At 36.2% G+C, this 13,100-nt stretch overlaps 1 protein-coding gene across 1 annotated transcript in view; it reads right to left on the reverse strand.

Moving 5' to 3' along the window:
- ZUFSP (zinc finger with UFM1-specific peptidase domain) overlaps nucleotides 1-8,781 on the reverse strand; it is a 17,285-nt gene extending 8,504 nt beyond the window's left edge. The window contains exons 1-4 of the mRNA XM_008567747.1: nucleotides 8,607-8,781; nucleotides 6,703-7,274; nucleotides 2,175-2,285; nucleotides 283-404 (exon numbers count right to left, since the gene is read on the reverse strand). Of these exons, the coding sequence (XP_008565969.1) occupies nucleotides 283-404; nucleotides 2,175-2,285; nucleotides 6,703-7,264 (795 nt within the window). The 5' untranslated portion in view covers nucleotides 7,265-7,274; nucleotides 8,607-8,781. The remainder of the gene's footprint in view (nucleotides 1-282; nucleotides 405-2,174; nucleotides 2,286-6,702; nucleotides 7,275-8,606) is intronic.
- Between the last annotated feature and the right edge of the window lie 4,319 nt (nucleotides 8,782-13,100).

Genomic DNA, 13,100 nt, shown 5'->3' on the forward strand with positions numbered 1-13,100 from the left:
AGGGGGGGGGGGGGGGGGGGGGGGGGGGGGGGGGGGGAAGCTAAAATAATTTCATCCTGGATTTGTTATGAAGATTTTGAAATACTGTGTATGAAGTGATTACCCCAGTACCTGACCAGAACGAGGACTTATAATGGTGGCTGTTATGAACTATAAAATATATATATATATGTATATATATTAATAATAACAAAGGCAAAAATAATAGGCTGAAGTCTTGAAAACATATTTGAAAAAGAACCCTACCAAATCAAAAGATTATAAATATTATTAATTTTGTACCTGCAGCTTCCGAAATTCCTCTATCTCTTGTCTTGATTCTTCAGATCTCCTCTTTCTGTCTTCTTCTTGTTGAAGCTGGTGAGCCAATTCTAAATCACTAGAACACTGGACACTATCCATGCCTATTAGATATTTTTAATGTTCAGAATAAAATAACTGCTGCCATCAAAGCTTACCTTTTAGTTAATACATATTTTATTAACAAAGTAAATACCATATTTGCCATTTATTCATGACTTTGATATCATGGAACCATTGAGTACAAATCTAGCAGAATTTAGAACTGCTTCTGTAAGGGGATAAACTCCATTTAAATAACAAATAAAATTCACTGAGTGTTTAAGTTGTAACACTTTTCATTATCTCATTTGATATTCATGACAACTTTATGAAGTAGGTATTATTATCTACTGAGGAAACTAGAATTTAAAGATATTAGGTAACACCCTTCATTGATGCTCCCTAACACAACTAAGATTGATTTTTCCAAGAAATACTAGGGGTGGGAAGGAAATAATAAAAAGCACAAAAATATACACAAAGGTGCTGGAGAGAAATTTAATTACAGTTTGGCCCCACGCAAATGGTGTAACTTTGCAACATCTCACCCTGCTTCCTCTCTACCCAGTGTCCGCCAGATCCATTGGTCAGTGACTTCTAGCCAGTATCCTGTCTCCTTGAACCCCCAACCTAATGGCTTAATTAGGTAATTGAATATTCTTCCTTTCCTTTCAAACCTCTCAGCCACTGCTACATCTTCCTAATGAGTCCCCCCTTCTATTCTTGTTGAATGCAATTCACAACTGACTTTTTGTGTACCCTGATGCTATCTACAGCGACTTACTCAGACCATGTCTTTCTCTCATTACCCACTAGAGGCTTACAGAATAATATATGTAACCATACAAAGCCTATTGCAAACAGAATAAAAATTATCAGAAATTCAGCTTCTAAAAGATTATCCTTCCACAGTATTCCCTTGCAATCTTGTCTAAAGGAAGATAGCATACTAGCTTGAGTAGTTAATAGACAACCACTAGAGTAGAGGACTATTCCATCTTTGCTCCAATAATTCTCATCTTGGGGTTGGGCTGAGTGAGCAAGTAATGCTATACATGGAGATCATTGATAGCAGTACTAGGATCACTTGGTACTAGACACTCAAGACCCCTGCATTAATGAGTTATCCATGTACTTTAAGGAACTGAAATAGAGTAGAACACAATTGGTTTTTCTTAGGGTATACTTTATATTTTCTTTCAGTGGGTTTGTGAAACTCACATAGGATTTTTCCACTTCTAAGGTATCATAATTACTTAATACCAATATTAAAAAAGATAGGGAACAGAGGAAAACTTTTATGTAGTCACTATAAAACCAGTAAGTAATTTTAGAAGCTGAGGTAAGCAGGTGGAAATGCACTGGAAGACTTTTAGCTCACACTCATTTTTAAAATTATATATGCCACATAGCAGCTTCCTTGTTCAACCATTTTTGCTGACCAAGTGCTAAATTCAGTTACTTCTAAGTGCTGAAGGAATGGCCTCAACTTCTAAATAAAATATTTTAAAAATTGCATTATATTTAAAGATCATTATCTTAAATGTTTATACCCTCTAAATATTGATGTTCTGGGGCAAAATCCAGGATGTACAGCCCTAGTTTGGATGGGGGTCACAACAGTTCATCCCTTACAACTTTTTGGTGAAACAACTTCTACAGAAGAAGTTACAGCTAGATAAGAATTCTTTACAGGAACAGATTTTTTTTTTTGATAGTATTATTTTTTTCTAGATAGTATTATTTTTTCTCTATATCACTAATGTAAAAATTAGGTATGTTCCCTAAGGACTTAAATTATGATATTTTTATCTTTAAACATATAAACATACCTTGTCGAAGGCTGTTTTCTTCTAAATGCAAGACAACATGCTCTTGGAGAATATGGTAATTTGTACAGATGAGCCCACACATAGGGCAGTCATAAAGTGGTTGATCACAGTCTATATTAAAGACATAATTAAGTTGGATTTATTTTTAAAACGTTTAGATTTTCACTACATGTCAAAGAATGTCTACCACCTCCTAACTTTACTACATACATAAAATTCTTTGTAGTTGGATTTAAAAGCTATTTTTCTACTTCTAGGGTCAAGATGAAAGACCAAGCATAGCACAAAAACCTTTTTTACCACTCCAAAAAAGAGAGAGAATACTAAACATAATATTAATAATATTAATAATAAACATTCAGATCTGTAGTGAAAACAAGGAAAGTAGAAAGTAAAACCAAAGTGGTAAGTAGGAGACAGTTTGGATCTGGGTTTTTGAATAGTGAGGTGCTGAACTCAAGCATCCAGCATAAAGCTGGGAATTGGGATCATACTGCGTATCTGGGAGCAGAACATTAAAGAGCTGGAAGTCTCTGAAAGTAGAGACTGTAAACAGCAGGGTGAGGGAACTATGAAACTGCTTCTCTGGGAGTAGATCACATGAGAGAAAACTCCTATAATAGATGAATACTAAAAAATTTAAAAAAAAATTTTTTTAAATCTTATTTATTTATTTATTTATTTTTAGCACATGGCTGGTACAGGGATCAAAACCCTTGACCTTGGTGTTATTATACAGCGCACTAACCAACTGAGCTAACTGGCCAGCTGATGAATACTAAAATTTGAATTGCAAATTGGTAGGTCAGATGTCATGAAAAACAATCCAGAAATCCACAAACTGAAGAAGTTACCTGTGAAGAAATGGAGCTAACGGTTATCTATTAAGGATTGTAAAATAAGTACTTAATAATCCTCACTGAAATAAAGGAGGGAACTGAATCTTTGAAACCAGGACAGAAAATAATAAAACAAAAACAGAAATGGAAAAAAACAGAAATATTAAATATAAATTATATAATCATTGAAATAAAAAATTCAATGGCAAAACTCCAATGAAAATTCTAAATACATATTTAGAAGTACTGAGAAAATATTTCCAAAAACATTACAAAGAGATGAAAGTATATGGCTTCCATAAGATATAAGAGAGGGCTTTCAGCCAGTTCTCTACCATAAGATGCCTCAGAACCAATGCCTAGAGAAGACCTTTGTTCATCTCTTTGGTCACCACACTACTGCAAACCTCCATTCCCTAGAGTTTGAACTGATCACCAACCTTCCTCAACATTAAACCATTGCCTTTCATATCCCTGTACCTTTTCTACCACCAGGAGCCTACGCCTTTATCCATCATCATCCAATGGAGTCATCCAGGGCTGATGTAATCACCAACACCATTGTGTTGGACAATGAATTCATTGTGACAATGAATCCATTCTAATTGGTCACTGACCATGTCTTAACAGTCTTTAAGACTGTTAAATACTTAAATAAATATTTGGAATACATCCACTAATGGGACCCAAGCTATCACCATTCCTCATCTTCCCAAAGCCTACTACTATATCCTCTGGAAACCATAGTATATCATCAGCCAGCTTCTCTATATCCACAATCTTTTTCTGAATATTCATTTCATCTTCTTGCCTTAACTGAAATATGGTTCACCCACAGGACCCCATTTCCCCTATAGCCCCCTAACACAGAGGCAATTTTGCTTTCATAATTCAGGGCCCTATAAGTAGAAAAGATGTCCCCTTTGCTCCCTTTCATCACTTTCAAACCAGTTTTCTCCCTTCCTTCTTTGAAAGTCCTATCTATTTATTAGTTCATGTCACCAGAATATAGCACCCATCTTAGTGGCTAATATTTTCTGAAATCCTGGACACTTCCTGTTATTTACAGATTTCAGCACCTGGATCAAAATCTTCTTTTCCTAGCCCTTTTACTGTGATCATTCTTAGCAACTTCAATATCCATAGGTATGGTTCCTTGCCTTCACTTCCAACAATTTTTTCCTTCACCCTAATTTAGCCACTGAATGATAAAATTACACCCTTGATTTGTCATTACCAATAACTGAACCCCCTTGAAATCTCAATTTCAAACACCCCTCTTCTAACTACCTATCCTTCTACCTCATTTCTTTTAATTCCACCACTATAAAAAGTCTTTGACTTAATTAAAATTTCCTATATAAAATATATATAGGCCCTAAATTTTTTGTCATTCTTTACTGCTCTGTTTTTTTTGTTTTTTTTTTTTTTACTTTTCAGCCTAGTTTCCATGCATCCTTTCTATGATCATTATGCCTTTAACCACCTGCAAACTCCTTGGTTCCATTTACTGTAACTAAACATTGGTTAAATCCAGCTATCTACCTAGTCCACTTCTGTCCCTCTAATGACAACCAGGTCTTTTTTCATTCAACTACAGACTCATAAGACTGTCATAAGCCACACTTGGCAGCAGCTTACTAGGAAACAGTATGCCAGCAGAGCAGTGTCAGACATTTCTCATCAGGGAGTCCTTGCAGCAGTCCATAAAGTTTTCATTATTAGCAGATAATAAAATCATTGACTTAGAACACTCAAAGGAATCAATGAACAACTATTAAAATTAGTAAGAGTTGAACAAGACTACATACCTTAACTGTGATAATGCTTCTATAAACCTGCAAAAGTTAATTAGATAAGAGAAAAAAATCTAATTTACAAAAGCAGTAGAAACTATAAACTACACAGGAATAAAGCTAACACAAATGCACAGTGAAAAAGAGACAAAATTTTATTGAAGGATTCAAAGGATGACATGAATTAAAGTGGAGATGCTCTTTGATCTAATTTCAAACAAAATTCTAACAGAATTTTCATGGAACTTGACAAAATGGTTCTAAAACTCAAACAAAAAATAAAAGAATGAGAATGTCTAAGTTAATGATAAAAACAAAGAACAAAGAAATAAATATCCTATCCGATATTGATAACATGTTACAAAAGCATAGTTACTTAAACAGTGTGGTGCTGAGGAAAGAACAGCTAAGTAGACAAGTAAAGCAGCACTAAAAGACCAGAAATTGACCCATATAGTTATATACACAGACAAATCCAGATGGAATTTTTAAAAATGTAAAAAAAGAACATAAAGCATTAAAATTTTTAGAAGAAAATATTTGAGAATACTTTTATGACCTTAGGGTAAAGAATATTTTTTGACAATACATAGAAAGCAAACACAAAATTTAAATCCTGAACAAAATTAAGATAAGCAACAGCCTGTGTAACACAGCTGAAGTCAAGGATTAGTACTGAGAATATATTTAGAAAGCAACTGAAAAAGACAAACAACTCAATAGAAAAATGAAGAAAAATATAAAGATAGTTGGAAAATGCCTGTAACTAAGTAGAAAAGTATACGAAAAATATAACATGAGCTTCATAATAGAGGAAATTAAAATAACTGCAAAAAAGATATTGATTTCACTATCATGGAAATGCATTAAAAAATCTAAACACTGACTTTATACCTTGTACAAAAATTAATTCAAATGGATCACAGATCTAAATGTATAATGCAAAAATATAAAACTTTTAGAAGTTGGTGATGAGTTTTTAGATACAACAGTAAAAGCTCGATCCATGAAAGAAGAACTTAAGGAGCACTTCATTAAAACTAAAAACTCCTACCCTGTGAAAGACACTGTTCAGAGAATGAAAAGACAAGCCACAAACTGGGAGAAAACATCTTCAAAATACATATCTGACAAAGAACTTGTATCTGAAATACACAAAGAACTTTTAAAACTCAATAATAAGAAAAAGACCTAAGATCCTAAATGTATATACACCAGCAACAGAGCCTCAAGGTACATAAAGCAAAACCTGACAAAGCGGAAAGCAAAAATAGACAAATTTGCAATTGTAATCAGGGATTTCAACAACCCCTTCTCAAAAACTGGTAGAACTAAGTCAGTACTAGACAGGAAATCTATAAGGATATATATAATTTGAACATGAACAGGATCTAATTGACATTTACAGAACACTTTCCCAACAATGCAGAACAGACTTCTTTCTCCCAAGTTTCCATGGAATATTTACCAAGATAGACCATATCTTGAGCCGTAAAACGAGCCTCAACAAATTTAAAAGAACTGATACAGTACAGAGCATGTTCTTTGATTATACTGGAGTCAAACTAGAACTCAATAACACAAAGTTTGAATCCAGGACAGCCCAAATGCCCATTGAGCTCATGGAAATAAAAGAACGCCCTCTGGAAATTAAACAGAAAGGTGCCAAAACTACTTTCGATGTATCTGAAACATTTTATATCTGCGTCAAAATTGTTTTCCATAATTGTATTTTTATATTGCAATAATGGCAAGTGAAAAACTTTATAGACATAAGCTGAATTTAAAAACACATCTGTAGTAATCTGATTTACAAACCAACTTTTAGGATACCACACATTAAACTGAGACTACTGTTACTTATAATAATTCGTAATAAAATGAACACTTTACCTTCTAATGGAGTGTCTAAAATATTGGCATGCTTTGTCTTCACATGAGTTTCCATATCTTGACTACACTTCTCTATTTTTCCACAGAATGGGCATTCAGGAGGACTATACATTGCTTCATAAATTGATCCTTTTATTTCTGTTAGGCCAGGCCGTTTTTCTCTACTTTTCAGGAATTTTCCAGATTTCGTTAAGTTCTCTGAACAAATGGCTTCATGTTTTAAAGTACCAGCCTTAGGCAGGCTTTGAGCTGAACTTTTTGGATGATTAGAGGCACAAGCTGAATGAATACCTGAGTTAACTTCCTTTTTACACTGTAGGGTGTTGTCCTTCTTGTTATCTGAAGTTCCATACTGTACTGTATTTATCCTCTCAAAGTTTCTTTCTAGTGCATTCTGCTCAAAATGAGCAGTTTCAATATGAAAACACATTTCCTCATAATTCACACCTGACAATTTGCAAAATGGACATATAACTTCATTTTCCATGTGAACAATTAGGAGGTGAGCCTTCATGTCTGGTTCTGAGGTTACTGTTTCACCACAAATATCACAGGAAAGCATGGTAAGACAGCTGGAAAAAAAAATTATTTTAATAAATTTCAAAGTAAACAGCTGAAGAAAAATGCATTTCATAAAATGATCTGGGACAGTTATTTGGTATTTAATGCTGGATTATTTTCATGAAGAAATTTCAATGTATTTACTGTTCCTCAAATAAACAAACTTATTTATAAATCTCAATCAAAATTTCATTAACATACTTCGAATTTATGGTTTCAAGAAAACAAAGGTAATAATAATGAAAATAAATAATTTTAAAAACGCAAGATTTCAAATAGTGTGTCTGGTCCGAGGTGGAGGAAAAATAAAGTTTAAAAAGTTGTCTAGATAAGCTAGGTAAGAGAAAACAAAGAGAAGAAACCTGTTTATCAAATGATGTATCTAAATATAGAATTTTAAAGATAATTATAATAGGGAGGGTAAATAAACAAATCTTAATAATAAAAACAAACAGCTTTACATATATCAAACTAATTTAAGTACTATTATTATTCTACACATAAGGAAACTCTGGCTCAGGAAGTCACAACTGCCAGAAAACGGTGGAAGCCAACACACAACCTAGTCATGCTCCACAGCACGTACTCTCAGTCCAAAGGATAAAGCAGTGTGGGTACGGCAGAAAAGGGCACTCATTCCAGAGTCAAGAAAATAGGATTATAATCCAGATTTAATCATTTTGGGTAAAATACCTCATTTCTTTGAGATTCGGTCTGTAAAATAAGTTGTACTAGATCAGCAGTCACTCTTGAACTTTATGAACTAATAAGGTACTGGCTACCGACATAAAGGTGATGTTAAGAAATAATTTTAAAAAGCAATCACCATCATCACCTTTCTACCACAGACCATCTTTCAGCTAAAGACTATTTAAAAGCAAGCAGAAAAAGAAAAAAAATAAGGACACTATTCCCTTCATTTAGATAAATTTTGCTTTACGAGACCTCCCTACATTGTCCTCCTTTTTCTCATTTCTCTCCAGACAAGTGAAAACAGTCTCTGATTTAATAAGGAAGTTCTCCCGACACACCCCACACCTCTCCCGCGCGCCCGCGTGCCTAGTGGGAAGAACGTCGTCACACCGAGTTTCTTCTCTTCCGGTGGCTGACACGGCTAGATACCGGAGGACACACTTGGACGTATACTGTATATAAGAAGGCCCGTGGCAGGTGCCGGACTAGATCATTGGTGAAGGAAGCGGTAAGGGACAGAACGCCGCCAGGCCGAGTGTGCCCAAAGTTCCCTCCAACATCCCGAGCCAGAACACGTAACCAGAGCAGACCCTAACTGGGTAAGAGCTTCATGGGCCTGGGGAGTGAGGTCTGGGGCCGTCAGTTCTCACCGGCACGGAGATCCGCGCTCCGCTCGGCTTCTCTTCGAGCCCTGCCGGCAGAGGAGTGCGTGCGCGGCGCCTAATATCTCTCCCGGCTTGAAAGACTGGGGCCAGGCCCTCCCATACCCGGAGATTCACAGTTAACCCAGAGAAGAATCAGGGACCGCAGGAAACTTTAGTCCCGAGTTTCGCATTCAAAAAAGCACTTCCTCATTTCTCCGGAAGGGAAGTAATCCCAGCATGCCCCGCTCCACGCCGGTCCGGGTCGCAATGCTTTCTGGGAGTTGTAAGTCATTTTCCTTTTCACTCTCCTGTCAGGGTTCCTACTCCTGATTTGTTAGGAGATAAGCTAGGCTCTCGGGTCTTTAAGACTCTGAGTGAATTTATAGGGCTGGCCTTAGGGCAAACACGAGTCTACATTATTCATTGTCTAGGTCCTGGCTGAGTAGCACTTTTTTTAGTATCAATAAAGAGTTTATAATGCTGCTAGGTGTCAAATGGAGGATAACTAAGACAGGTTCTTTCCTCAAGGTTTCAGGATCACAAGTATCTTATTTTTGTCGTTCAGTCCTTATTTCACTTAACAAATATTTACAAGTGCCTATAAGAAAGGCAGTCTGCTCGGGACAGGAGCTGTAGCAGTAATAAAAATACACAAAATCCAGGACATTTGAAGCTTACATTCTGGTGAGGCAGAGAAAATAAGTAAATAAACTGATCATGATAAGTGCTATGAACAAAATAAAACTGAGTTATAGAGACACTAATGCTAGACAAGGTCTCTCTGAGGATCTAAGTGTGCTAGTGAACAAACCTTGCACCAACAGGGGAAGAACATTTCAGGCAGATAAAAATAACAAGAACAAAGGCCTAAGACTGGGGCAAAAAGAACACCGTGACCAGAGTATAGTGTGTTAAGGGTGAGAGTGATTATAAGAGCAGAGTTGTAGATAGGGGGCAAATCATGTAGGGCCTTGTAGAAAGCTACTAGGGTATTTAAATAGAAGGGTGAAATCATTTGGTAATGAGCAGTAGATTTTTAAAAATTTTCTGGGGGTTTGTGGTTAAACATGGTAGATTGAACATGTACATTTATATTCCTTTACCTCTCAATGTTTACTAAAACGACAGTAGAAGAATAAATATCATAATAAAAGTAAACAGTTTTACAAAACTTTGAAGTCTAGAAAAAGGATGGATTAGTAGCAACTAACTTAGCTAAGAAGGTAAGTCAACAAAAAAGTCAATTCATATCCCCAGAAATCTGGAAATGTACAGAAATTAAAGACCAGATACTTCTGAAAGAGATGCTAAAATTTGGGACTGAAAAAAGGAACATTTTGCTAAAATTCTGAATAAGAAGCATTAGAACCCCACCTCCAGGTTTCCTATATCACGATTGTCAAGTGACATCTTTTCCTCCCAAACAGAAGGCTACAAGTTTATCTCATGAGGAAAATGAATCAGAGAGGCTAAGAGCTCAGAAATGTACAGCTAAGGGTGGGGTCAAGGTGCTGGACTGAAAATGGGGGAGAAGTATAGGTAAATAGTGAATTATGAACTCCCTAGTCCTTTTCCCCCATCACATACTGATGTCTGATTTGTGCCTTTAAGAAAAGAGATTGGAAAATTCCTCCCCAGGGAAATCGATTGTCTCAGGAGGAAAGACCTATAGATACTGACCTTTAGGAATTTCTCCAATGAAACATCCAGGTCTCCATTTTATCACTCTGTAGGGAGGCCCCCAATTGGTGAGTAACCAAGACCCACTCATACACAGCTTGCAATAGGTTTCTACAGTGTTTTATTCTTAAATATGAGTGGATACTCAAGGATCACCAGGCACTTGAGTATAACCTATGGCATGTAAGATAGAAACTAAAACATGTTTGTTTGTTTGTTTTTTTAAAGTGAACTCTGAAGAAACTCAGACAAAGAAGGGAGGAGAAAAAAAAAATAAATGGAAACCACAATTAATACCCTGAGAAACATAAGAAAATGTATTTAATCTCTTTATCAAAAATAAGATATAGGTCTTGGGGTTAAAAAATGCAACCACAGATTTAAAAAATATATATCAATAGAGATCTGTAAGATAAATCCCAAGAAATATCTCGGAAAAGAGAACAAAAAGAACAAGGGAGAGAAAGAAAAATCATATAATAAATTGGGTTCCACATTCAACTAATAAGACATACAGAAAGGAAAAATGGGGAAAAAGCAGTGGAAAATTAATTATCAAAGAAATGAAATTGAAGATAATTTTTCCAAAACATTACTTCTCATCCACTTTTTCCTCAGGAAGCTCCTACCAAAATGAGGGAAGAAGCAAAGAAAGTGGAAGATATGGAATTCAACAAGAAGCTCTGCCGAAGTGAGGGAGGCAAGAAAGAAAAAGAAAAAAAAAAGAGAGAGAAAGAGGGAGGGAGGGAGCGAAGGAAATAAAGGAGGGAGGGAAAAAGCAACTGACAGACCACCCCATGTTTATGAACATACTGAGAGAAATATACCCTGGTAAGCATAGTAGTAGTCTTCAAAGATATCCATGTTCTAATTCCCAGAAGCTGTGAATATGTTACTTTACATGGTAGAAGGGAATTTGCAGATATGATTAAGTTAAGCATCTTGAGATGGGAAGATTATACTCGTGGTTGAAATGTAATAACTAGAGTCCTTAGAAGAGGTCAGCATCAGAGAAGGAGATGTGACAACAGAAGTAGAGGTCATAGTGATGAGATTGCTGGAAGGGTCCACAAGCCAAGGAATGCTTCTAGGAACTGGGAAAGGCAAGGAAATGGATTATCCCCTAGAGCCTCCAGAAGGAACACGGCTCTGTTGACACCTTGATTTTAGCTCAGTAAGATCTGTTTTGGACTTCTGCCCTGTAAAACTTTGAGATAATAAATTTGTATTGATTTAAGTCAGTAAGTTTGTGGTAATTTGTACTGCAGCAATAGGAAACTAATATACACCTCTAGCAGTGTGTTTGAAGATCAATTAGTAATGAGCATGTAGAAAACTGAACAAATGATGGTAGAAAACAAGCAATTATTAACTTAAGAATAATAAAAAAGCTGTATAAGAAAATATAATTATACCATGAGGTGCAGCTCTGATCACTATTTGTATAACACTATTTACATAAAAATTAAATATTGATTTAACCAAAATAATTTTAATAGAACTAACTAAATAAGATGTGAGATGAGGAGGTATGTGTATGAGTGTGTGTGTGTGTGTGTGTTTGTGTGTGTATTGGGAGTCTGTTGTGGTTGAAAGAGTGATAAGTATTCATTTTGTAAAAAAGGTTAATAGATAATGTCTAAGATTTTTTAAAATTAAGAAATAGCATATGACTAAGAAATATAGATGAAATACCAATAAGAAATAGCTAAACAAGTTGAAAATGGTAGCTCCTGGGTAGTGGCAATTGGAGAAAGTCGGGGAGGGAAGTGTTAATTTTCTTGACACACTTTGTAATATCACTGGACTTTTAAAACTTTTTACTTTTATTATTTGATTAAAATAAATAAAAATTTAATTTTAAGTTGCTGCACTCTGCCTTTTGGGTAGGGAATAGATTATAAAGGAGTTGAGGTGAGTACAGATTGCTCAGTTAGGACATGACTGCAGTTTATGAAAGAGATAATGGAATGTTCGAGAAGGTGTCAGTAACGATAAACTAGGAATAGATAAGGGCTATTTTGGAGGTAGAATCAAAAGACAGAAGAGATTGTTAAGGGAAAAATAAAGAATGATTCCTAAGTTATTTAGCTGGAGCGTTTGACAACACGGTGATATCATTTCAGGAATCATGTGTTATCTTGTATATTCTGTGCCTGGCATTGCATCTGTTTTTAATAGTGTATTGAACTCCACGGTGGATTACAGGGCTGCGTGTGTGTGCGTGTATGTGTTATAATAATTTAGAATACTTTATCTGGAGTTTTTCATTTCATGTATCAGCGACTACATTTTTTATCACAAATCCACAGATGTTATAGAATCCAAAGTTACAAATAAATGCCAAATTAAAAGGCTTGAAACAAACGAGCAGAGCATATAGGAAGAAGTTAATGAATCTGAAGAAGGCGAGAGTTTCTTTGTAAACTCCACGAGTCTGGGATTTTTACCGGTTTCTTTCACCTTTGCACTCCCAATATCTAAAACGGTACCCAGCCCAGATTAGACCCTAATCACTATTAGGTTGTAGGATGAATGCATAGATGAACGAGTGAATGAGAGCTCGACTCTGGGCACGAGGAGAACCAGGGACAATAGCGCACACGTTTGCCACAGCGTGCGCGCGGCTAAAATCCAGGCACTGGCTCCTCCTGCTGAGCACAGGGGTAAGCACTTCTCTCCGCCGCTCTGCGGGTCGGTGCGGCCCCGGCCCCGGCCCCGCCTCCTCCTCCTCCTCCGCCGCCGCCGCCGCCGCCGCCGCGTGCAAGGGCTTCTGGGAGCCGAGTTCGGGGTCTCGGGGAAGGGGCGCAGGTGGCCGCC

The sequence above is a fragment of the Galeopterus variegatus genome, unplaced genomic scaffold (genome assembly GCF_000696425.1).
Source record: "Galeopterus variegatus unplaced genomic scaffold, G_variegatus-3.0.2 Scaffold342, whole genome shotgun sequence".
NCBI classification, from domain to species: domain Eukaryota; kingdom Metazoa; phylum Chordata; class Mammalia; order Dermoptera; family Cynocephalidae; genus Galeopterus; species Galeopterus variegatus.